Below are 25,873 nucleotides of genomic sequence, written 5' to 3'. Positions count from 1 at the left end.
CGGAACAAAAAATCCACCAATCGCGAAAGAGTATAATTCGTCATGCTAGTCGATGGAGCATCCGAGACCGAGCATGCTTCGCTGGCGTAGTTTCGTCCTCATAATTGGAAATTGGAGTCGTTGGCCGAATCATCGGTTCTGTACCTTTCTAAAACGAAAGAGTTAAGTCACAAATATCCGTATCTGTAATTCTATACGCTGGTCATCGCTGATACAAAAGCGGAATATGGGTGGCGAGGAAGGACTGGGTGTTACTACCGGTCAGCCGAATCTTTATAAACAGGATCTGTCGAAACTCGTAAGTCTCGACGATGATCATTTGCACGCCGCGTCAATTCGCGCTCACCCACTTAACCTCGTTTCTTCTCAGCATACTGATTCAATCGGACGATGATATTTGACTCATATATATATCTATGTATCCAAAAAAATTATCTTTTTTCCCCAAAAGTACTGTAAATCAAACTCGTATAACAGTTTTCTCTAAAAAGAGAGGAAAAATGCAAAATATTTCACGTATTCTCATCTCTTCAGATTTTGTCTTATGAAGAATGGCGTAAAATTATGATTGGGATTTGAATATGATTATGTTAGTTGAATTAAGCCAAGGAAATTAATTTTTTGTCTCATTAAATATTATGTATAAAATAGTTATTTTTAAGAAAAGAGACACTTAATCGTTCTATTTATTATTCACTGTACTATTTACAATAATAGATCGTGTATCTCTTAATCTTAATATACGCCAATCGCATATTTTCCTTCCCGCGAATTTTTTTACTTTTTATTAATATTGTCTGCATTTTATGAAAGTGCTTTATTTTATACGATACAGTAACAAATGATGCAATGATTGGTTGGGATTGAGATATCAAATCAAACTTTGACAATAAAATCTTTGATCAATTTCGAATTAAATTTTGCTTTAAAAATGTGGAAATGCGAATAATTTTGATATTCAACAATAAATTATTAATAAAGATTTTTACATATTGTGATACATCTTTATAATAATAATTCTAAATTTAAATATTCTTTCTTATGTTTTTGATCTGAATTATAAAATCAGTATAGAAATTACTTACATTATTGTACTGTGGATTTCTGTATCTATGTTAGAGAAATAGATTAGAGAAATAGTAATAAAAGTATGTTAAATGATTGTTTTAATTGAATTGAATTTGATTGCAAAATATTGTTGGTATTTCATTAAGAAGATAATGTTTATTCTTTGTTTTTCCATAGGATGTTAGTAAATTAACTGCATTATCACGTGAAGTGATCAGCAGGCAAGCTACGATCAATATTGGTAAGTTATAAAAGATTTTAAATATTTATAATTTAATTAACGTATAGTTTAATGCTATGCATTTTAAAGTAAAGTTTGATGCTATGCTATTTTGATATTTCTATTATGAATATGTAAACTTGTTACAGGTACCATTGGACATGTAGCACATGGAAAGTCGACAATCGTAAAAGCCATTTCGGGTGTGCAGACTGTTCGTTTTAAGAATGAATTAGAAAGAAATATCACCATTAAACTTGGTGAGTACATTTAAATATATTGAATATTTTTTTCCATTGTATATTGTATTTTTTAATTTGGTACAAAGAAATTGTGCACAAATAGACTTTTTGGAATGTTTTTGTAAACATATTTTTATGGAAGTTAATTTTTTTATGAAAATGCTTAACTATGAAGATATTTATTTTTATTGAAAAAAACTTTTCTTTATAATGTCAATTAATATAAGTATAAGTAGAAAGGTGATTGTATATGTTAATTACAGTTAGAGTAGTCAAAAGATTATCATATAAAATAATCAAATGATCATATAATTACTCAATTGTTGCAAGCAATCATTTTGATTAAATTTTGAAATGTTTTTTTTTTTGAATATGTGAGAAAAATTGAAATAAGAAAGGTAAGTATTATTTTTATACTGTAACAATTAAAAATTAAATAATTAACAAAATTAATTAACAAAGAGAAGCATGCAATTATAATTAAAATGACACAGATTATTAAACTGCTTTTTGCTTTAATAATAGAATATATTATATATTGTTTATTTAAGATAAAATATATGTTTATTTTCAAAATGTGAATTTATAATCTTTTGCTATTTGGTTTTATTTTTGTTCAAATATATTCATTAATCTCTTCAGCACTTAACATTAAAATTGTGGCATATCAAAAATCGTGACTATTAACATAGTCTAGTACTAATTTATGTCTATAATAATCATATCTACATCATTATTCATTATTATGTATGTTTGGAATTTATATTTATAATAAAATATCTAGCAATTTTTTTACGTGAATATTTTATATGATATTTGTCATGAAAGATGGTGTTTTACATCTTTCGTCAAAATGTAAATCGAAACAATTTGCAAAATGCTTTAGTAAAAAAATAATGTGCAAATGTGAAAACCTTTGATTTTTTTCGTAATCTTTGAAGCTGTGAGTAGGAAAAGTCGGAAATCTCTTCAGAAGATATTAGAATTATATATGCTGTCTCTATTATGTACCATTCAATCAGAACCAATAATTATGGCATGAACAAAGCAACTCCGTGTTATTTGTTGCTATTATTATCCGGCTTGTCGAGAAAAAAAAAGTGAAAAGGAACTTTGAGGAACAAAAGCGAAAATGGAAAAAAAAACAGATATAAGAAAAGGAAAAATGGGGAGAGTGGTCGTACGACTAAAATAAAAGGAAACGAAAGAAAGATGAAACAATGACGCTGTTTAAATGTTTGGCATTGCAGACGCAGTGGATTGCGGTAGCAGCAACGAATCAGCAGATATATCCGGCAACGTAGATAGTGAAACGCTGGCTGTTTATAAAAAACGACATCTCTCCCCTGTTGGAAGCATTGACGCACCATGCGCCAAGCAGTCCAAACTCATCGACACAGAGAGCCGCGACAGCAACATATCCCATCGGTTGGAAAACAGAAATACGTTCCGCTCCGCATCGTCATCATCGAAGCGTCTGCAAGCGCGGCGAGGAGTCATCACGCAACAGGCGCTTAAGGCATTCGATGTCTGTCCTCACTCACATAACGGAAATATGAGAGATCCAGGTAGCGATGGCCGACAATCCGACTACGAAGAATCGTCATCTGATGGTAGATCATCTGCACGAGATGACAGTCTGATCTCCCGCGACTTCGAACTGAAAGAGGTACGAGTGCTGTTGCACGATATCAAGAATAGCGAATACAATCGTCAATTATCAATAATGTCGCCCGACAACTCCTCCGCGTCCAGCAAGCGTCCGACAAGCAAACTCTGGGAAGTGGAAAGAATTATACAAAAGCACGAGAAGAATGGTGAGCCATTATATTTGATCAAATGGAAGAACTGGGGTATCGAGTATAACACATGGGAACCGTTGCACAATCTTACTAATTGCGAGGATTTGTTGAGCGAGTTTAATAACAAACGACAGAAATTGATCAACCGATTCAAAGCACAGACGAACTTTTATCCAAGTGCGCGCGATGTCGAGGATTTTCTTGTGACTCAATTATTGGATAAGAACATATCAATCGATGATGCAACATCCATTGCTTCTGCCGCCGTTGCCGATGACAGTATGTACAAAGAGATTCGACACTATTTTAATAGGCCATTACGTGGTGGCAAATTGGAGACAAAGATAAAACAGCAAATCTTGTACATGTTTCTGCTCGAGCTACGACGTGACCAACTCGAGTCATTGCAGGACTGGGAGAATGAGATGAACAGTATCACGAAAAATAAGCCGACAATACGGGTGGAGAATCTGGTAGATTTGGAAAGCGCGCCGCAGGACTTCTATTACATCGACAATTATTTGCCGGGTGCGGGTGTTATAATACCGGATGATCCGCCAATTGGTTGCGAATGCAACAGTTGCGAGACTAGTAAAAAGTCCGGTTGCTGCTTCACACAGAATGGCGTATCGTCATTGCCGTATACGTCGGCATGCCGGGTACGTGTCCCTCCTGGTACACCTATCTACGAGTGTAATAAGCGCTGCGCCTGCGATGCACAAACTTGCCCGAATCGTGTAGTGCAACGTGGTAGCAGTACGCAACTGTGCATCTTTCGCACAGATAACGGCCGCGGTTGGGGTGTACGTACTCTACGCGCAATCAAAAAGGGCACTTTTGTCATTCAGTATGTGGGCGAAGTGATTAGTAGCGAAGAAGCTGAGAAACGCGGCAAACAATACGACATGACTGGTCGTACGTATCTCTTTGATCTTGATTATAACGAGACCGATGGCCAGTGCCCATATACCGTGGATGCCGCCATGTACGGCAACATTTCGCACTTTATTAATCACTCATGCGATCCAAATCTCGCGGTATACGCGATCTGGATCAATTGTTTAGATCCGAACTTGCCGAATCTCGCGCTCTTCGCCATCAAGGATATTAAGCAAAACGAGGAACTCACTTTTGACTATACATGCCAGACGCCGCGTGGCGGTAATGAGAAAATGCAGCAGCAATTACTGGACAGCGAACAGAAAACCGAAAACGTCTCGCAGAAAAAGACTCTCTGCAAATGCGGCGCCGCAACATGTCGGCGGTATTTATTTTAAAGAATGTTTCTTCTTGGATTATATAGTCGTTACAAGTTTCCTGTCTCAATGTGGTTCAATTGATGCCATCTCTGATTAACTCAACTTTTTTTTGTATATATTGCCGAGCTAGTAATGATATAATCCGAGGAGAGAAATAAATAAATTATTCACTTCAGACTATTTAATTAGGTCGAAGTAATTCGATTAAATAATCTTATTAATTCGATCAAGTAATCTGAAATTTTTTATTAATTATATTTTAAATTTAGTTTTTTTTTCTTTTGGCTCCTTGTTACTTCATATTTGTTACTTATATTATTAAACTATAAATTAAAGCTAAGAAAATAAAGAGATTATCTGGTCCAATATGTAAAAAATTAAAAAATTTGATTGTAACTAATTAATCAATTCTGTGAGAATCAAATAATCTTTTGATTTAAAATCTTTGAGAGAAGTAAGAAAGAATGTGGAAACACACACATACACATGCAAAAAATATTTTGAAAATGTTACTATTGTATTTTATTGTATTATACATTTTATTAATGATTACTACGAATTCGCATGCGGATTATTGTCATATTAAATATTGGGCCAGTTAAAAAAAAGTTTGATTCGATTTTTATTTTTCCATTTTTATAGTTTCAATTTCTAGTCCTCTTTGTATACAGGCAACATTATATCTTCTGACGATAGATGAAGATTTTAGCTTCATGCTAATATATAGAAATGGTCAATAATTGTTTGTTTTCATATAAAGTTCTGTATCATAAAGAGCCGAATTTTTTAACTGACCTAATTAATAGTTATTAATGTTAAGTTTATTAAATATACTGAAAGTTGCTATACGAAGAAGTGTGACAAAGCTGTTTGTTGTGTGGTTTTATTTTAATACATTCTATGCTTATTTTTATACTCAGCTAATTGTATAAAAGTGAACATAAACGTATAGAATAAAAATTCGCATTCTCTTTTTATGATTATATAAAACAATAGTATTATACAAAAAGGCAATATGCAATTAAAAATTTTTTCATTTTCCTGCTTATTTAGTTTTTCACTTTTTTTGGAGAATATAAGTATGCGTTTACTTTTTGTGCACGCACGCATACATTTATATTATTTTAGGTATGTTAATTTTGCAGTGTTTTCGAATCAGAAAGCTTTCGGAGAAAGCTAAAGATTTCGATTATTAAAGCTTTTAAATATATTAATAGATTTCATTTATGTTATAGACATTTAAAGAAATAAATTTTTTAAAAAATATATAAAACATTACTTTGTCTCAAAGGTTAAATAACAAATGATACTGCAAATTTAAATCACTCTCATTTGTAAGGATATAATTCATATATATTGAGAAATAAAATACTACTATAATAAAACACTGAGAACATATCGATGCACAAATGATATTCATATTTATTGTAATTGATACGATGCGTCTCGTGTTGCTGCGCATAATTTGGCACGACACATTACAGTGTCTCTTGATATTGTTATATTTTTGTAAGTAATAATTTCTATTAACATATTTATTTTGCTTTTATCCGCATAACTAGGAGCATTTATTAATTTGTCCGTGAGAAGCGATTATGATTTTTATTACTATAAAGTATTTATAATACTATAAAGAGAGAGAATGTTTGATACTGCATTAATCTCAACGCTGCATCCAAATTGATATGTAAATTCATTGGTAAAACGTAATTCGATAATTCATAAGCAAAAAAAGTTTTATTTTTATTCCGAAAAAACGCGCGGTTTTGATTATTTCTGTATTGTATAAATAGTTTAGTTAATTTTAACATTGTAAGTCATTAGGAAATCTTTGTAAAGATATTTGAGATTGACGTAACGGCGGGGTTGATCCTTTGCATTCAGAAAAAAAAAATGGAATGTATTATATTATTTGTATTATTTAGATAATGTGTTTATAATCCTTCTAAATACACACGTATATACATACACATATATACATAGATCTTTTAAAATTAAAAGTTTGATTACATCAAAAGATGTGCCAAATAAATTTGTAACAAATGCAATGATGTTTAATCTAATATATGTTAAGGAGATATAAACATGCGGAAAACAGCATATAATTTATATATGGTATGTATACACACACACACATCCCTTTATATTATGTTTATTATAAATATTTATGAATATATAATAATCAGTATATAATGAAAACTACAGAATAAAGTTGAAACAGTTATATTATGTAATTGTAAAGCTATTATCGCATAATTATTTTAATAATAAATAGTTATAAATAGTGACAATTCGTTTTATTAGAATTTTGTATTTTTTTTGTCTTTTTACTTGATCATTTTGGAATGTAAAGGATCGACACAAATTTGCACACATTGCTTAGAAATAAATTATTCAGTATGTCATCAACATTTTGGATCTATTTCGAAATTTATACATGCCAGATATATGTCGCTCTAACTTCTTCATTTAAAAAACTCACTGATTATTATTCTGTTATATTTTTTCATGCGAAATGTTATAGAATTACTTTATTTATATGTCGATGGCCTATCGATATTAGAATACCAAACAAAATAGCTAACTAAGAAAGCATATTCTGTAAGATTACTACAAATGTCGTTGTTGATGAATTTGAAATAAAATATATGTACACTAGGCAAATTATAGCGTTTGTTCTTTTGATGTAAGATTAGCTACATTATTATAGAAAATTTATATGTTATATCTATTTTTGTATCTATGGTAAATTGAGAATAACTCGATACTTCAATGTAATGCATATATAATTATTTTAATTAAAAAATTTTTACAATATAAGCTTTTTCTGAATAGATGAATAGATGATAAACAAGAAAATTGTAAGAGATAGAAAATCTTAAAAGACATTTTTTGCAATTTTTTTTGTACTTGTTTTTTCAATACTTGTGTATCTTTGAATATTAAATATTAAATCTGGATAATAAAATTTTTATTAATTTATGTACACACAAAGACATTTTATTTATTTTAGACGTCGATGAATAACATACAGCATGCTTAAACAGTTTTTTTTTTGCATGAAAAATTTTCGCGAGCAAAGAGCAGAGGATAATTCGGAAAAAATAAATTATATTTAACACCTCTTCTTATTTCAGGATATGCAAATGCCAAGATTTACGAGTGTGAAAATCCAAAGTGTCCTCGACCAGGGCGCTATATATCCGGTGGATCTAGTAAAGATGATTCCTTCCCCTGCTTACGTCCAGTTTGCTCTGGAAGATTCCAGTTGGTTCGCCATGTCTCCTTCGTCGATTGCCCTGGACACGATATTCTTATGGCAACTATGCTCAACGGAGCGGCTGTTATGGATGCTGCCTTACTATTAATCGGTGAATAATTTAGATATTCTTTTGACTTGCTCTTATCAAATTGTCTCATTTCCGAATATTTTTTCTGAATATTCCGAATATTTTTTCCGAATAATAAGTTTCTGAATTGCAGCTGGTAACGAGTCATGTCCGCAACCCCAAACATCGGAGCATTTGGCGGCTATCGAAATTATGAAACTGAAGCATATAGTTATCTTACAAAATAAGATCGATTTGGTGAAAGAAGCGCAAGCAAAAGAACAACATGAGCAAATTTTGAAATTTGTTCAAGGTACTAATTATTTGTCATTATTTATACTGTTTCTTAACGTAAAATCAGTTATGTTTTCACGTAATTTTATATGCATATAAAATCCGGAGTATACATTTTACATTTCTAAAATTATTATAATTTGACAAATGTTAAATATTTTCTATAAGTATAAGTAAGAATTAATAAGTTAATTAAGAGTCTAACACAGTAAATAATGCGCAGATTGAATTTGTGCATTCATGTGTCCAATCTGTGCATTATTTATCGCGTTAGGCTCTTCATTAGCTCACTAATTCTTACTTATACATTAAATAGAATCAGATTTTTTATTTCAGTTTTGAATATTTTCTATTTTTTTTTAATTTAATAGAAATTAATTGTATTTTATATGTTTGTTTTATATGTATAACATGTTTATATAATTTTCTTTAAATTAGGCACGGTAGCGGAAAATGCACCGATAATACCGATTTCAGCGCAACTCAAGTATAACATTGAAGTACTCTGCGAATATATTACAACAAAAATTCCGATTCCAAAGAGAGATTTTACATCAGAACCACGATTGATTGTTATCCGATCTTTTGACGTGAACAAACCAGGATGTGAGGTGGATGATTTGAAGGGCGGTGTAGCTGGCGGCAGTATTCTCAGGGGAGTACTAAAGGTAATAATAAACCTAAATATCGACAAACAAAATACATATATATCTGAAATATGTAAAAAATCATGAATATCATGATTTTTTAGGTCGGCATGGAAATTGAAGTTCGTCCAGGATTGGTATCTAAAGACAGCGAAGGTAGATTAACTTGTCGTCCGATATTCTCACGCATCGTATCTCTATTTGCCGAACAGAATGAACTGCAATTTGCTGTACCAGGTGGTTTAATAGGTAAGTAATATTTGTTTATATAAATATTCACATTATTAATCTAATATAAACAATATAATTTAAGCAAATGTTTATGAATAATCCTAGAGAGATTTTATGTGATTTTAAGGTGTCGGAACTAAAATCGAACCTACACTCTGTCGCGCTGATCGTCTAGTCGGCCAAATTCTTGGAAGTGTCGGCGCATTACCAAAAATATTTATCGAACTAGAAATTTCGTATTATTTGCTCAAACGTTTATTGGGCGTAAGAACTGAGGGTGACAAAAAAGGCGCGAGAGTAAGTCTACTAATTGTTTGCATAATATTGAAAATCTACATTACTGCATTTTTCAAATTAACATTTGTTTTTTTTGAAAGAAATCACATAAGAATCACATAGTTTTAAATTAAAATTCTATTATTGCAATATTTTTTTTTATTATAAGATTTATACAATGTTTCACTTTGATATAGATTTGTTGTGTAAGAAATACTTTGAGTATATGTTAATTTGTATTGTATATATATTTTTAAGAAAGTTAAACTTTATTTTTTTTCTAAAATTATGCTCATTTTGTTTAAATTTTGGTTAAATTAATTTTTGATTTATATAAATATCTTGTTGGCGCTATAGGTACCGAAATTGTCAAGGGGAGAAGTATTGTTAGTAAATATCGGATCATTAAGTACCGGCGGCAGAGTACTAGCTACTCGCGCTGATTTGGCGAAAATTAGCTTGACGAATCCGGTTTGCACGGAGGTTGATGAGAAGATTGCACTATCTAGGCGCGTAGAGAAGCATTGGCGTCTGATCGGATGGGGTCAAATTTGCGGTGGTCAAACAATAGATCCTATTCTGGATCGAAATTAAGTTTATGTGCTTCAAACTCCACGACAAAAAAGTGAAAAAACATTATTTCTACAATTTATTCATAATGCCACAGCTGGCCTCATGTATGAGATATTTCTAATAAAAATTTTATGTGCTTGATTCTGTGTTAATTAAATTCCATAAAGGCGCGCGCTTTCTAAATAAATATGTATTTAAAATATTTGCTAAATTTATTAAAACATCTATTTTGGGAATGTTTTTTTTTTCAATAATTAAATTCTTTTATCTAGACATCAAGTAAATTTTTAATTGAAGAGATTTATTTAAATAAACTAGTAAGTTATTTAATGGCTTTAAATAATCTAATAAATTTTTTTATTCTTTTCTATAAAGAGAATATAATAATATTTTTTACTATTTATGAACGATTGTTCAGAATACAATAAACGTAATTTGATTTAAGTAATAAGACAAAGTCTGCATTATTTAAAGTGTTTTGTCTAGAATAGTTTGACAGAGTTCTCTGAGATTGTATTCAAAAATCTAACGTCTAAATAACTTTTGACTAATCAGGATAAAGCAATCCTTGTTATGATACAACTCTGTCCGAATTCTAATATCATGCATAGAAAGTTTTAGATTCAAAGTTAGGAAAAATGGAATAAAAGTTGATGGATAGAAAGATATTATATAAGATATAGTTAAAAAAGAACATATTATTTCGAGAATATAAAAAGTTAGAGAATTAATATTAAATAGTTGGTAACTTTTTTTAAACCTATAGTTGGCACCTATGGATTTTAAAGGTAAATAAGGTAATATATAAATAATACGTAATATATAAAATAATATATAAATAATACGTAAGGTACTCGCGTGACGATGTGTTAACGGATTTTCAAATATAAACAAAAACTTTTAATTTTTTTATTGATCTTGTGAGATTGTTATTGAAATAATTGCAGAATAATTACAGTTAACAATTTGAAACAGTTGGCAAAACATAACGTAATTATGTCAGTGGAAAAGATAGCTAATAGTGCAGAAGACGTATCCATCTCTGCAAAATATCCAGATATAATATGGGAGGTGAGTTTATACCCATATATATATATATATATATATATATATATATATATATATATATATATATACAACTAAATTTTGATCTCAAATTTGGATACAAATTACTGGAATATTGTTAATTATTTTGAAATCTTTCAAAACAATTAACAATGTTCCAGTAATTTGTACCCAAATTTGAGATCAAAATTTAGTTTGATTAGATTATGATTTTGAAAATAGAGTATCTGATATAAGATGTGTTCGATAAAAAAATGAAATCATAAAAAAGAAGACATGAAAAATAGGTAAAAATTGCGTACATATTTGATAAATTTTATTTTCTATAGATGCAATGATATATATTGAATGATATATTTACGGATAAAAAGTGATACAATTTTTTAAATAAAAAAGAGATGAAATATCAAACAAAGAAAGATCCTTTTATAAAATTTGAAATTGATTTTTTCAGAAACAAAATCTTATAAAAACAATTTTATTTTACATTTTTATCTTATTTTCTTATATATAATCTTTATATTCTTAATAATATTATTACAATGTATATCGATATTTATCGAATATTCAGATATTCACATGCGCATATGATTTATTAAAACTCAAATATTTTGAGAAGTCTAGCAATTTTCAATTAATTTAATTTAATTTTATTCATTGTCAAGTAATTAAAAATTTGAAAATATAAATTTTTATTATAATTAAAATATAATTTTTGTGAATTCTTTTTTCCGTTGCAAAAAATATATTACACATCAATGATATTGTTATTAATTTGTATAGTTGAAGAGCTATTTACATCAAAATTATTATAAGAAAAATCTTAAGCAAGTCTTATACAGTTTGTCGCGATTTACACCTTATTATCATCCGGATAAGTGTGATTACATTGCGGCGGATTGGCTATTTGTATTAAATACTATGAATTTTGCACTCTGGAATCCAAAGAATACCACGCAATGGACAGTTGATGGACTAACTGGATATCAAGCACTATGTATTGCTATTAAAAGAGCGATTGATGTAAGTATTAGCAGTTATTCAATTTTAACATACATTTCTAGATACCAATATTTTCTATCGTCACATTAATGCTGTTACACTTTGAGCTATTGTTAATATAATTTAACATAATATAATTTAAAGCCGCCTTTTTATTGAGTTTAATGGAACAATATTGATATTTATCTCGTAACGTGATTAATAGCGTATAAAATGTTTTTGTCTTTGTGATATACATAATTTTCGTTTGTGTCACGATTGCTTGACATTTTTAAATTAACTTTTTCGTTTAATGATTCCTGTTAGTCATTTCGTGCATGATATTTTATCTTGTTACGATTTGTGCGTGCAATCTATTCAACCTTTTGTATTGCATATTGGTATTTATTATTTGCATTTAACTGTTATTTGAAATAATAGTTTTAATATTAAAGTTTAAAGCAAATTAAAAATATTGATTTCATACCTTGATTTTATAAATTGTGACATAAAATTTATGTCGAAGTTGGAGAGTTTTTTCTTAGTTTGTCTTTTTTCTTCCCATCCTGCGACATGTAATTAGGGAAACATTCAATGGAAGATATTTTGCTTATTTAAAGTATTTTACATATTGTGCGTTTTTTACCTTATTATTTTTAAAATATTTTTTACAGCAAACACGTTTCTTTCCTTCTAGTGAATGTCTTTGAATGTAACAGTTTGTAAATAATTTAGCATTATCCAAAAGTCCTGCACAAAATTATATTATAAATAATACAATTAAACTATATACATGTATTATAGTTATGTAGTTATATATATGTATGTGTGTGTGTGTGTGTGTGTGTGTGTGTGTGTGTGTGTGTGTGTGTGTGTGTGTGTGTGTGTGTGTGTGTGTGTGTGTGTGTATAAAATACATTATTTTTGGAATATTTTTTTTGATCCTTACTTTGCATTCTTGCGGTTTCTTTATTAATTTTGTCATTATAATCCTGTATAAATTTCTGTCGGCGAATATCTATACATTGTAATAATATTTTCTGTTTCGCAATATCCTTTTCTTGGAAGTATTGTCTTTTTTTCCAGCTGTGAAAATTATATCATAGAGTTTTCTTTCCACTAGATTATTCTATTTAGCTAAAATTGTTAAATCATGTTGCGAATATTATGACAAATACGTTGTTGATAATTTTTATCTAATAATAATAAACCAAAGAAATAGAATATAAACACCTTTCTTCTATGATTTTTTGCTTTTGTTGTTTAACTTCTATTAGTCGCATGTTCTTGGCTTTCTTTCGCTTCTTGTCTTTTTTTTTCCAGTCTGCCAAAACATCGATTATTTTACGTCGAGCAATTTCTGCTGCGATTTTGCATTTTGGCCGGATCTGCTCGGTCCGCTTTTTACGCTTAATGTTTAACAATCTTCGTTCTTCTTGTCTAATGTACTTTAACAACTGCAATCTTCGCTCCGTTTGACGCGCTTTCTCTCTTTGCTTTTGGATTTTTAATTCTTTTTGTAATAATCGCTGCTGCATACGCTGCTGCCTATCTTCCGCTAATTTCCCTTTTTCTCTTAATCTGACATTTTCATACAAAAATTTAAATATGTTCATCTTATAATAAATAAATCCTATAAATTCAGAAATACAAAAAGTATAAAAATAATGTATGAAGGTATCAATAATTGTAAAAAAAGAAGATAAAATAGACTCTTACCATACATCTTGGCATATTCTTTAATGCAAATAAAGAATAGAATGTTTCAAAACTTATCAGACATTTTTTTGATGACAAATTATTTAATTATAATTTGCAGTTGATTTTTTAAGAGAAAAATATAATAAATGTATATACATACAGATATATATATATATATATATATATATATATATATCTATATAGATTATTTTTTATAATTTTTTATTTTCTTGTATCATATATATTTTTGTAATTAAATTTTAAATCAAAATTTTACTAAACAAATTTGAGTTGAAATTAATTGGAAAAGTAGTTTTGTCATTTATTTAGCTGCCTGTAGTTTTTGTTATGTTTTGCTTTATAACAATCTCTTTTCTTTAATGACTTATAAGTCGAAAATTATTGATGCCTCGATATTTACACTAAAAAAATCGATTTTAAATTAATTAAATCTATCTTTAAAAGAATATCTGATAGTTTTGAAACATCTTCCAAGAATAGAAGTTTATTTTTTTGTTGGAAAAAAAATTTTAATTTTTGAAATTAAGGGAATGTGATGTTTTTTTTTCTAGCTGCATAATAATTACAAACTATACCTTTTCGCTTCCTTACGCGCTTGGTCTTCGGCAAAACAAAGAGCTCTCTTTTCAACAAATAAACGATTTCTTCTTTTCAGTTCTCTTCCGATACGATCACTGTATATTCTTCTCAAATATTTTCTGTAGGCGTTATAATCGCGCAGTGAACATTTTACGTCCATATCGACTGTAATAAGACCGGCTTTTAATAGACACTTCAAGTTAGCCGGCCTAGAGAAAAACTCGCGTAGGTGTTTATCGTGCAGGGGTTCGTAGAGGAAACAATTCTCGTGACAATAAGGATCACTCAGATCAAACTCCATCGTTGGTACGTCTATTTCCCACAGATTCTTTCCTACCTTACGTCGTGTGAAATTGTAAGCACCCTTGGGTCCAGGTACCATAGGTATCTTGTGCTCTAGAGGCATCATCTTCCATTTCGGTAGACCAAACTCGAGTATGGCGCCCTTTGGTTTGGGAATTGTCTCGACTAATCGATCTAAGTCTCTATTTCAGTAAATAATTTTTAATTCATAATACACAAATCTATTATATATAATCTATTATATATATATATATATATATATATATATATATATATATATATATATAAGTATTAAATATATTAAATATATTTGTTTGCAGAGATCAATCATTCAAATCAATATTTTTAATTTGATATAGTTCTTGTCTTTTATCTTAAATTTGTTTAATTTGCTTTGTTCGAGAAGCATAAATGAAGATATTAATGTAATATGTGTATTAATATGAATATTAAATATTTTACTAAATTATGAATTTGAAGTGATGAATTAACACATATATTTTATCTGTTTTTTTTTTATATGGTCAAATAATTTTTAATAATTTTCACGTAAAATATTGAATATTGCAAATAAGATATGATATTTAATTATATAGGTTATTTAATAAATTATATACAATGCATGAAATACTTACGTAATTCTTTTAATTCTAATCATTATGCGTGTTAATTTTTTTATATGAGGTGAAATAATTACGTCATAAATTTAAAATATGTCAGTCTTGTTTTCTTGCAACAATATATACTTTTATAATGATGCCAATTAAAGCTACTGAACATTGCACATGTAAATTTTGATATATCTTTCTTCGCTTGTTTTAAATCATAAAACATAAATAATAATTTTTAAATTTTCTGTAACACTCATAAAGAGAGAGTAATTTATGAAACTTACATTTATTTTTTAATTTTGTTTCCTTTTAAATATAGTTTGCATCTAATAACTTTGACATGTATTGCGTTCCTTCAATTTTAAGATTTAAACTTTTTAAGCAAATCTATTTGACAAATAAATTTAAAAATTATAAAAATTTAACAACAGTTGATCAAAAATTTAACATGTATAAGTAATGCATGTATAAATTATAATAAAAAATAATTATATAATAAAAAATAATGTAAAGTTGTAAAAAATAAGACATTAAAAAAAAATGTTTTAATTATATTCATTATGGATTGCAAAATAGAATAATCAATTAATAGCGTTAGTAATATATAATAATAAATGATATGAAGGTAATTTTTGTAATAAATTCAGTGTCTATAACTTGTTATATTTCATGGGTTTTTTAAATTTATTTAAATGTATCTATATATATCTCTTTGGCATAATATCTATGTAATATAATATATAAATGTTTACGATAGAACAATATGCCAATATGGGACCCAAAATATTACACATATATAAAGCAATGTGACCTTGAAATCATTTTCAAAAGTGATGATGGAAAAACTAGCATCCCACTTATCCGTGAAAGAGTAGAAATTTTGCATCAAGTTGGAAAAGTTTTATTAAAGAAATATCAAGGTATAAGTAACAACAAAATTTTATACACGCGAAAAAAGATTTTTTCTAAGATATATCTGTTAGAGTATCTCCGTTTGTAACATAATTCATTTAAAATTATTCTTTATTTTTAAAGATAAAAAAAGAATTCTTCAGTAAAATATAATAGATGTATTATATCTTTAGAGCTTACAAATGTATGCTTATAAAAAATTATTATTATTATATTATTATTACTATAATATTCTTTTCATAATAATATATCGCGCAACATGTGGAAATATTGGAAGGAATTAATAAAAATAAATCTTTTGTATGCAAAGAAATAAATATTATCAATAAAAAAATAACATTTTTTATTGCAATTCTTTATTGCGATATTCTTTAATATGAAATAGATCAGATAAATAGCCTATAAATACACATAGATACCAAATGAAACAGGAGTTTTTAATGAGTATGATGTAAAGACGATCTTGATAAGACGTTGTGTTGCAGGTAGTTTCAAGCGATTTATTGAATTGTATAAAAACAATCCATTTACATTGTTGGTCAAAATTGTGAATGAATTCGAATCTTATGAAGATAGAGTAATATACAAAAATACTACTATTATACATAAAAGTAAGTATTGTTAGATAATAATTTACATATGTATATGTGCAGTATGCGCTAAACGTCCCTGTATGTATGTATGCACACTCTTATGTGTATATACATATAAAAGAATTTTTAATTTAAACAATATTTTAAGATTGTATTATAAAATTGTGTATATATTAAAAAGATTGTGTTGAAGTTTGTATATACATTGAAAGATTTTTATGGCAATTTATTCAATGATTAATATTTGAAAATTTAGTACTTTTGATTATAAGTATCAATGAAAAATCTGTACTCTATTATAAAATTTAATATAAAAGCGCAAAATTTGTAATAAAATAAAGTAAATTGTGTAGTAAAATGAATTTTTAACAAGAATCTATGGATATAATGTTTGTTTTCCTAATTCTGTATAATATTCACCAATGAGTAAATATTATATTAATATAATATAATCTCTATGATTAATTGATTTAAATACTGTATATTATGCTTGATAATTAATATTGTAATATTGCTTTATTGCACTTAATTTTAGTTGATCTGTGCTCCAAAGCTTGGACATTAGTAAGCGATATATGGTTTTGTTTTAAGGGACATGAACTCGGATTTGATTATAATCCAAATTTAATGAAGTCTACAATATTTGCCGATCATCGCATTTCTCAAGTTCTTCTTCATTTTAAAATTCTTAAATATAGTGAAAAACTCATGACCAAATTAAAAAACAGTATGACATTTAATGTTAAATTATTCTTTAAAAAAGACAAATCTTTTATTTTTATTCGGAATTCTGATTTGCGAAACGTGCATTTAATAAATTAAAATTAAATGATTTTTTGATAGACTTACAAGGGAACAACCTATCCAAGTGTTACACTTTAATTTTTTTGCATATTTGGTACAAATTTAGAACTATAAATATTTGACCCGTATTTTTTCATTGTCCATAAGTGATTTTACGGGTAATTAATAAACTGGTAATCCCTTCAATATTCAACTCTATATCATTATAAATGTAACAAAAATATATAAGAAACAAAATTTAATGCGAGATATAGAAAGTAATAAAGTTGAAAAAATATATTGACCATATAGTAACCATATGTTATAAGAGTTATTTGAGTAAGTGATTTTAAATATGGCATTAAATTTGTAAAATGTATTGTTTTTTGCTAATTTGTTTTAACATTTTATTATTTAAACAAATAATTTTGCAAATCTTATTTGACATTCATTTAACGATTTCAATTAACGATCCAAAAAACTTCTATATTTTGCATTAAATTTTGTTTTTTATACATTTTTGTTGCATTGATAATAAAGATTGAAAGTTGAAGAGGTATTAATTACCTCATAAAACCGCTTATGGATGTAAATGAAAAAATATGAAAAAAAAACAAATATTTTTGGTAGTTCTACATTTGTGCCAAATTTGAAACAAATCGGAACACTTGAATAAGTACTCTTGTAAGTGCTTAAAATGTTATAATAAATACAATTAATTATTCTAATAAAAATTGAATTATATTTTTATATTAATATTATTGTTAGAATATTTTATAGTTACAAGCTATTTTTTAATCTGCATGACATATATTTTTACATATTGCATACAAATTTTTAAATATTCTTTGTTTCAATTATCTTTTACATAAAAAGGATTTGTTGTAAAATAAAATGCAGCATTTTTTTGTAGACGAACCCCTGGAACATGGGAGCCCAGAGGAAATAGAGATACGTAGTTGCTCGCTACATACTGTGAAACTGCTGGAACAAGCAATTTCTAAAGATTGTGAGGAATTTATGAAGAAAAAGGGAATTGAAAGGAAAATTGATTATCAAATTTTAATCGATAATTTCTTGTGGGATTATCGACATGCACACGATCAGTTACTGATGGAGACACAACCATTTCCAAATATTAAATGTGTGTATTATTAAAATCCTCTGTGTCATCTTAAATTAACGATTGATTTCCGTGATCAGAGAGATAGTAAATTTTTTTGTAATAACGTTTTGTTTTGAATTTTCTCTTTATCTTTTTTTTATAAACATAATATTTTTACTACTTTCTAAAAGAACATGACAATTGATTCTATTGATTTTATTGATTCAGATATGAATTTTTTAATAAATAATTTTTTTAACATTTTAAACAAAATAAAATTATAAATATAGATATTTTATCAAGAAATGCTAAAAGATATATATATTTTCGAAATTAATATACGTATATTATAAAGCTTAATGGCAGAAAGAGATGCGACTAAGAATACATTTAGATTAATTATTTCTAATCATGTGTAATAGATTTGCTATAAATATGTAATAATTTCATTGCTTTTATATAATATTAAAAATAATTTTTAATTACAAGTTTTTTTTATTTTTATTATATATATTTTCCCGAAGTGTTTCTTTTCTGATAATTTAGCTGTCAAAACTCATGTATAACACGAATAACAATTTCTTTTTCCAAAACATATTTGTTTAATTATAAACATAATTTTTTATGATATAAATTTCGGCAAAATCTTTAATTATATTTTAAAATAATTGTTTTTTTTTTATTGACAATGTGCAGGATTAATATATTTGATTTTTTACAAATAATGTGACATTTATAATGTGATATCTATTTTAGCTGCAATAACATATTTATAATATATTATTATTTAATAACTTATACAAATTTAAAAAATTTAATATTAAATATATATAATTTTATAAATTTTATTTTTACCTTCTTTTTAATCTATATTTCAAATTCTTCTTTTTTAATCTATATTTCAAATTAATTTATTTTAAATAAAAAATTTATTATTTTTTAAAATATGTGCATTGTTTTTTGGCTGTAAATTTTGATTAAAAGCTATTTAAAAAAAGATATGATAGATATTTTATGAAACTTTGTTTTGAGAATAAGATAAATATATATTTTAAATTGACATTTGAGAAAGGAACATCTCGACGGGAATAGAATAAAAAAAAATAGCAAATGTAGCGAATTGTAAGAAAAAGAAATAATTACTATACGCACAAGTATAGAATAAGGAAAGATATTAATTTTTTCAATTGTAATTTCTAGAACATTTATTTTTGTATTTTTTTTTATGAAATGCTGCATATTTATTTTATCTTAAGAGTGTGTTCATAACATAACTGAAAAAAAAAAACAGAAAATTAAATAAGTCTATTTTTCATGGCTGTTACATTATCTACATTTAATATGAAATAGTTAAATTTATATAAATGTTAGAAAAAGAAAAGAAACATAAATAAAAATTAAAACAATGCAAATAGAAAAAAGAATTGTAACTGCGCGATAGATGAGCATAGATTTTGAAATTCAATTTGAATATATAACACAATAACACGAATAATCCCAGACAGCACATAATACTAAAAAATAATAAAAAGATGTCTTTTTTAAATTATCTTTTCGATAAAGCAAAAAGATGCAAAAGATTTTTAAGACATCTTTTCGTCTTGCCAATAAGAAAAACATAAAAAAGATGACAAAAAGATATCTTTTTTTATGTTGTCTTTTTCAGCAAGACGAATGTATATCTTAAGACATCTTTTTCGGTAAAGCGAAAAAACGTAGATATATCTTTCAGGCTAATCAAAAATATTATTTTATATTTATATATTTAATGTATTAAAATGCAATTATCAAAAGAGTAAAGACTGTTTTATCGATCGTTCTTGCAAGATAATACACATATCGTTTTCTAGCTGCGAGCGACTAAACGCTTTCACTAAAAGATATCTTTGACGAAAATATCAAGTTTTAATAATCCTTTTAGACGACTTTGTGCTGTATGGGTAACATATTTTTGTATATAAATAAATGCTTATGACTATGTCCCTATATGTTTATGTTATGTTTATCTCTTTTTGCGGCATTCTGCGGAAGGTGACTGTGATAAAAGCCAGTAGATCTCAACAGTTAGAAATTGTCGACGAAATACAACGTAACGTCATGGAGACGGATAAAGCAGAGGTTAAGGATAATAGCAGTGATGATGAACCAGAATGGTTATCAGCGGCCAAATTTATCACTAAAAAGGCACAAGATGTACGCATTAGAAAAGAAGGCATCAAGCAATTAGCCTTGCATGTATGTTTTCATCTTTAACTTTTGTTTAAAAAATTTTGAAACAATCGTAACATGTTCATGATTTATTTGTGAATGTCAATAATTTTAATTATAATTATATATATATATATATATATATATATATATATATATATATATAAAAGACGTGTAGTTTTTTTATAAGTTTTCAACACATTTTGATAAAACATCTTATTTTGAGAAAATAAAATGTAGTTATAAAAAAAGATATATATTCAATAAATTTTATTTTATAAGTGTGCTTCAAGGATAATATAAGAAAATAAATCTTTTAAATAAAGAATTATATTAATCAAAGAAAAAAACATGAATTTTTAAATTCTTAAATTAATTTTTTGATAAATATAACTCTTAGAATCAATTTTTAAACATTTGACTTACTTTTTGATAATCATATGTAATATTTACTTATTATTACATACAATTATTTGCATGGATTATTTTTTGCATAAATATATGTAGAAAATGTAGCAAACATTTTCGTATGATTTACGATTCGAAACTCAAATATTGCGAATTTGGCAAAATTAAATGTATGTTATTTGACTGTTGCACTGTACAAATATTATTATTGTATGGACAAAATTATTATTATTTTTTTGAATTTCTCTTTTGCAAAGAGAATACCATTAAAATAAATATTTTGATTGATTTATATAGATAATGGTGTGGTGCACAGATACTCTCAAATATGAAAAAATATCAGACATGAGTGAATCAATCACAAATAAATTTGTGCGAAAATATGAATTTTATCCATTTAAAGAAGATCCCAGAATATCAGATTGGCTGTTTGTGTTGCATACATTGAATTTTTCACTCTGGTATCCAAAAGATAAAAAGCAATGGACAGTTAATGGTAATCATGGATTTCTGGGACTTTGCAATGCTATGAAAAGGCTTATTGATGTGAGTTTTATGCTTCTATGCTTGTTTACTTTTGAATGACATAATTGGCATAGCCATTAATATTATTATATTACTATATTTCTACATTCTGAAAGAATACTCTGTATTCTCTCTTTCTTTGTTAAATGTTAATATAATTTAATTTAACTTTTTATTCTAATGATTTTTTTTTTTGGTTTTTACAAAACATTACTAAAGTTTTTTTTTAACATTATATATGAGATATTAAATTTTCTTTTTTTGTTGTTGACATTTTTTGTCTGTTTTTAACTTGTATGTTTATGCTAAAGATTTCTACTGTTCCATACATATTTTATTATATTGAAAATATTATTTGAATTTTTAAGTCTGTTTTGTATACATTATATAAAATTAATTGCTTTTTAAGAAAGTATGTGTTTGTAATCAACAACTATATTTTTTTCTTGAAAACAATTGTATTTTCTTTACATCACAATTGAGATTTTGCTCATTATTTTTTTCATAAAAGTATTAAGATGAGATAATCAAAAAATAAATAGTATGCGAAATATTTTATAGTTTATATGAAATTATGTGAAATTAAAGTATGATTATCCGACTCTTCTGACTTTTTACACCAAACGTCGTGAGAATCGATTTATATGTATAAAAAAATTAAAGCGACCTCTTTACAAAAAAGATTCTTACACAATAGTGCCATTTATATTCAAGGTCAAACTAATAGCTTTAACATTCCATTTCTTTTTAAAACTAATCAACTTTTACTTAAAACATTATTTTAAATATGAATCCAAAAACAAAAGTTATTTAGAGAGCAAAATAAATAAGACACCTTTACATTTTATTATTTTCAAAATTTATTTAAACGCGTATTATATCTTTTAATACTAATTTTTTTTTTTTATAATATGTGATGCTTGCAATAGAAAAATGTGCCTATATGGGTTCCTCAATGTTACTCAAATATAACGGAAACTGAGTTCGAATATATGTTCCAAGGCGATGATAAGAAAGTTACTATTCCACTTGTACACGAAAGAGTTAAGATTTTACATGAGGTTGGAAAGATTTTATTGAAGAATTATAAAGGTATAAATTATATGCAAAAATATTTATTTTACTTCTTTCAGTCGATATGGTATGACTTATTATAGACCGATCTTTTTCTCTTGCTTGGGGAAAGAACAAAAATAATTTTCTTTACGAAAATATGATTATATCATAGAAATATATCATAGAGATAGTTCATATTTCTCAAAAATTCATGAAAAAGATGCATATAATTATTATTAAAATATTATATTATTGATATTGTTATAGGTACTTTTACAGAATGTATTAGGTCATCTGAAAACGATGGAGATAAATTGGTGAAATTACTTTTCAATGAATTCGAGTCATATCGAGATGAAGTTGAATACGAAGGTTTAAAGGGTAATTACATTTAATGGCATTACAGAGAAGTTTAAGAATTTCTCGCGCAATGATACCATCAAATAAAAAAAAATTAGTAAAAATAATATATAAAAAATTTTTTAAATAGTAAATTAATTTTTAAATTATTGTGCATTCAACTATTTTTATTTAATATACTATATTTATACTAGATGTATTTAAACATTAATGAATGTTATACAATTACAATTGTGAGTAATATCTATAATTAACTAATTTAAATAATTTAGTGCGTTTTATATATTTTTTATTTTATATTAGTTTATTAGTTTTAGTATTATTATATATTTTTATTAAATTATATTTTGCAGTTCGTTTTTGTATCAAGGCTAGGGCATTAGTAAATGACATATGGACTTACCATAAAACATATGAACCTAAATTTAAATTGGATACAAAAAATTTGATGTCGTCGATATTTGTGAATTATCGTGCTCCAGAACTTCTCTATCATTACGATATTCTTAGATACAGTGATAAGCTTATGGATAGATTCACAAATAACAGTAAGATGCTTAAATTACTTTTTATGAATAACAAATTTCTAAATATTCTAAATATTTTTTATCTCTAGGAACCTATACTTATATCATATGATGAATAAAATTATGTTCTTTTTGCAACACAATGCAAAATAATGAATACAACAAACTTTTATATCATAAAACAATAATAATACTCTTTGCTAATAATTATTTCTATTACTATATATATTTATTTAATATTGAAGATTTGTAGTGTCTATCTCCAAAGTGATTATCTCAGCAGATATTTTTCATATAAAAATTTCTGATCAGTCAATCAGAGCGCGAACTTTATTAACTTGATTTGTCTAATGAGATAAGAATGAAATATAAATCAATCTAAAGCGATATTTTATTCATCTACATAGTTTTTGTTATTAAATAAAAATTCTGGTATGAATAATTTTTGCTTTTTAGAGAATCATAGCAAAACGCATTGCATTTTTTTCGTAGCTGAACCGCTTGAGTATGGAAGCAGAGAAGAAATTGAGCTACGCGGTTGCTCACTTTTAGCTGTCAAACTAATATGCCAAGAAGTAAATGACATAAGCAAATATTACAACAGGGAAGCCATACGTATTCTGCTTACGGAACATTTTAAGGTGCCGATACTTGTCGATAATTATTTGTTTATATCTCTAATTGAAATTTTTGATAAAGGCTTTGAGGAGCAAAAACCATTTCATTATATTAAAACAGTACACTATTAAAACATTATTATCGTTAATTTTAAAATATCTGTTCAAAGTATAGCATTGCTTTGTAATAACATCATTATGAAGAATCATATACTCTGCATTAATGTAATGTTATCTCTTTTTTTTAATCATTATTAGAAGACTTTTTCTTTCTTCTTAATAATTAATAGAAGAAATTATATTATTATGACACAATTAATTTTAATATAATTGAAATAGATTTTAGATAATTATGTAGTTTAGGAACGATCTTACACATTCAAATTTTAATCGCTTTTATATAAAAATATTATCAAGAACTGTTTTGAATAACTTTTAAAAGATTTTAGTCGTTGCTCGTGGATTGAAATGTTATCAACAAAATAAATTTAATGAGTAGAATCCAATGTTCGGATAAAATAACATACATTTTATATTAACATATTATATGTTACATATATTTATATACAAATAATTATATATAATTTATATATAAATATATATACAATATATATATATATATATATATATATATATATATATATATATATATATATATATATATATATATATTGTATATATATTTCTATATTTTTAAATATAGAAATTCTCTTTCTTTGTATATTGTGTGCGTGTTGTATTTTGTCAAGATTTATTTTTCTCTTTTTACTCCCGAGAAATTATTTATCTCAAATAATGCTTCACACCTAAACATATTTTGTTAATAATTTTTTAATAAATAGCGAACAACGGTTAAAACAAGAAATTTTTGAAAATTTTTTGGAAATTACTTAAAATCTTGTTTTTGATATATCAAAGCCATTGAAATCTGTAAAATCGCTTCTAAATTTCATAATTATTAAATTTTATAATACAAAAATGTTTTGCTTTTAACATTTTGATACAAATAAGATTGTATTGAAAAGATTGGCGTACACTTGAAAAATAATAGTATACAAGGTGAATCATTAGAAATTATTTTCTAAAATATCTTCATAAATATTGATTTTAGACTAAAAAAGTTTAAAAGTTAATAATTTAACTTTTGTTACATTATAATTTTTATTTAGTTGGAGGTGCTAAAAAGTGAAGGTCATCAAGTTTTTTTAAATGGAAAGTTTTATTTTTAATCAGCTATAATTATAAAGGATAAAAAAACAAATCCAACAACTTATAACACTTTAACAAGGTAATCTGGAAATAAAAAAAATCTAAAGAAAGAAGGAGTATAAATAAGTAATAAAAGTAATAAATAAGTAATAATAGGAATAATTTTTTAAATAAAAAATGAATTAATTTTATTTAATAAGATGCTCAGTGTTGTTTTTAAATATTTATTACATATTTATTTTATTTTTAAATATGTCCTCTAAAAAGAAGTTGATAAACACAACGGAACAGCATGTATCAATAAGATTTCATTGGAATGACAAATCGGGATATACCAACAAGCCCCGATCGAATATATAAAGCAACAT

The 25,873-nt window shown here is 26.4% G+C and overlaps 3 protein-coding genes across 10 annotated transcripts; all 3 read left to right on the top strand.

Annotated features, from left to right (window-relative positions):
• Positions 1-30: 30 nt before the first annotated feature.
• LOC126859240 (eukaryotic translation initiation factor 2 subunit 3-like) lies at positions 31-10,082 on the top strand. Of its 2 annotated transcripts, XM_050610315.1 has the most exons (9): positions 54-298; positions 1,246-1,309; positions 1,438-1,548; positions 7,729-7,962; positions 8,075-8,233; positions 8,653-8,882; positions 8,966-9,110; positions 9,220-9,389; positions 9,726-10,082. In XM_050610315.1, the coding sequence occupies exons 1-9, from the start codon at positions 227-229 to the stop codon at positions 9,960-9,962; spliced, it is 1,422 nt and encodes a 473-aa protein (XP_050466272.1). In that variant the 5' UTR covers positions 54-226; the 3' UTR covers positions 9,963-10,082. The 2 variants fall into 2 exon arrangements, with proteins under 2 accessions (XP_050466271.1, XP_050466272.1); XM_050610314.1 differs by lacking the exons at positions 7,729-7,962; positions 8,075-8,233; positions 8,653-8,882; ... (1 more) ...; positions 9,220-9,389; positions 9,726-10,082 and adding an exon at positions 2,781-7,268 and having other exon boundaries at positions 31-298.
• Positions 10,083-10,792: 710 nt separating this feature from the next.
• LOC126859274 (queuosine salvage protein-like) lies at positions 10,793-18,965 on the top strand. Of its 3 annotated transcripts, none has more exons than XM_050610391.1 (6): positions 10,793-11,012; positions 11,955-12,029; positions 15,960-16,122; positions 16,600-16,725; positions 17,243-17,434; positions 18,404-18,965. In XM_050610391.1, exons 1-6 carry the CDS (start codon positions 10,938-10,940, stop codon positions 18,646-18,648), a joined length of 876 nt encoding a protein of 291 aa, XP_050466348.1. In that variant the 5' UTR covers positions 10,793-10,937; the 3' UTR covers positions 18,649-18,965. The 3 variants fall into 3 exon arrangements, with proteins under 3 accessions (XP_050466348.1, XP_050466347.1, XP_050466350.1); XM_050610390.1 differs by having other exon boundaries at positions 11,790-12,029; XM_050610393.1 differs by having other exon boundaries at positions 11,790-12,029; positions 17,243-17,373; positions 18,404-18,588.
• A 1,485-nt stretch (positions 18,966-20,450) lies between these two features.
• LOC126859265 (queuosine salvage protein-like) lies at positions 20,451-24,822 on the top strand. 5 transcript variants are annotated; one of them, XM_050610370.1, is made up of 7 exons: positions 20,451-20,535; positions 20,627-20,830; positions 21,509-21,757; positions 22,666-22,828; positions 23,060-23,173; positions 23,506-23,700; positions 24,136-24,818. In XM_050610370.1, exons 2-7 carry the CDS (start codon positions 20,693-20,695, stop codon positions 24,426-24,428), a joined length of 1,152 nt encoding a protein of 383 aa, XP_050466327.1. In that variant the 5' UTR covers positions 20,451-20,535; positions 20,627-20,692; the 3' UTR covers positions 24,429-24,818. The 5 variants fall into 5 exon arrangements, with proteins under 5 accessions (XP_050466327.1, XP_050466328.1, XP_050466324.1 ...); XM_050610371.1 differs by having other exon boundaries at positions 20,452-20,529; XM_050610367.1 differs by lacking the exon at positions 20,451-20,535 and having other exon boundaries at positions 20,542-20,830; positions 24,136-24,819.
• Positions 24,823-25,873: the final 1,051 nt, after the last annotated feature.

Source organism: Cataglyphis hispanica, chromosome 3 (assembly GCF_021464435.1).
Source record: "Cataglyphis hispanica isolate Lineage 1 chromosome 3, ULB_Chis1_1.0, whole genome shotgun sequence".
NCBI classification, from domain to species: Eukaryota; Metazoa; Arthropoda; class Insecta; order Hymenoptera; family Formicidae; genus Cataglyphis; species Cataglyphis hispanica.
This window is presented reverse-complemented; position numbering and strand designations above follow the sequence as displayed.

What these genes read in the sequence shown, in the direction of transcription:
- LOC126859240 (XM_050610314.1), top strand. Translation starts at nt 227, where the DNA reads ATGGGTGGCGAGGAAGGACTGGGTGTTACTACCGGTCAGCCGAATCTT. An exon ending in GCAAGCTACGATCAATATTG is followed by an intron (nt 1,310 to 1,437) that starts GTAAGTTATAAA and finishes AACTTGTTACAG; the next exon opens with GTACCATTGGACATGTAGCA. An exon ending in AAATATCACCATTAAACTTG is followed by an intron (nt 1,549 to 2,780) that starts GTGAGTACATTT and finishes TTGGCATTGCAG; the next exon opens with ACGCAGTGGATTGCGGTAGC.
- LOC126859274 (XM_050610390.1), top strand. Translation starts at nt 10,938, where the DNA reads ATGTCAGTGGAAAAGATAGCTAATAGTGCAGAAGACGTATCCATCTCT. An exon ending in TTTATTAAAGAAATATCAAG is followed by an intron (nt 16,123 to 16,599) that starts GTATAAGTAACA and finishes GTTGTGTTGCAG; the next exon opens with GTAGTTTCAAGCGATTTATT. An exon ending in CATGACCAAATTAAAAAACA is followed by an intron (nt 17,435 to 18,403) that starts GTATGACATTTA and finishes ATTTTTTTGTAG; the next exon opens with ACGAACCCCTGGAACATGGG.
- LOC126859265 (XM_050610367.1), top strand. Translation starts at nt 20,561, where the DNA reads ATGCTTATGACTATGTCCCTATATGTTTATGTTATGTTTATCTCTTTT. An exon ending in CTATGAAAAGGCTTATTGAT is followed by an intron (nt 21,758 to 22,665) that starts GTGAGTTTTATG and finishes TGCTTGCAATAG; the next exon opens with AAAAATGTGCCTATATGGGT. An exon ending in TGAATACGAAGGTTTAAAGG is followed by an intron (nt 23,174 to 23,505) that starts GTAATTACATTT and finishes TATATTTTGCAG; the next exon opens with TTCGTTTTTGTATCAAGGCT.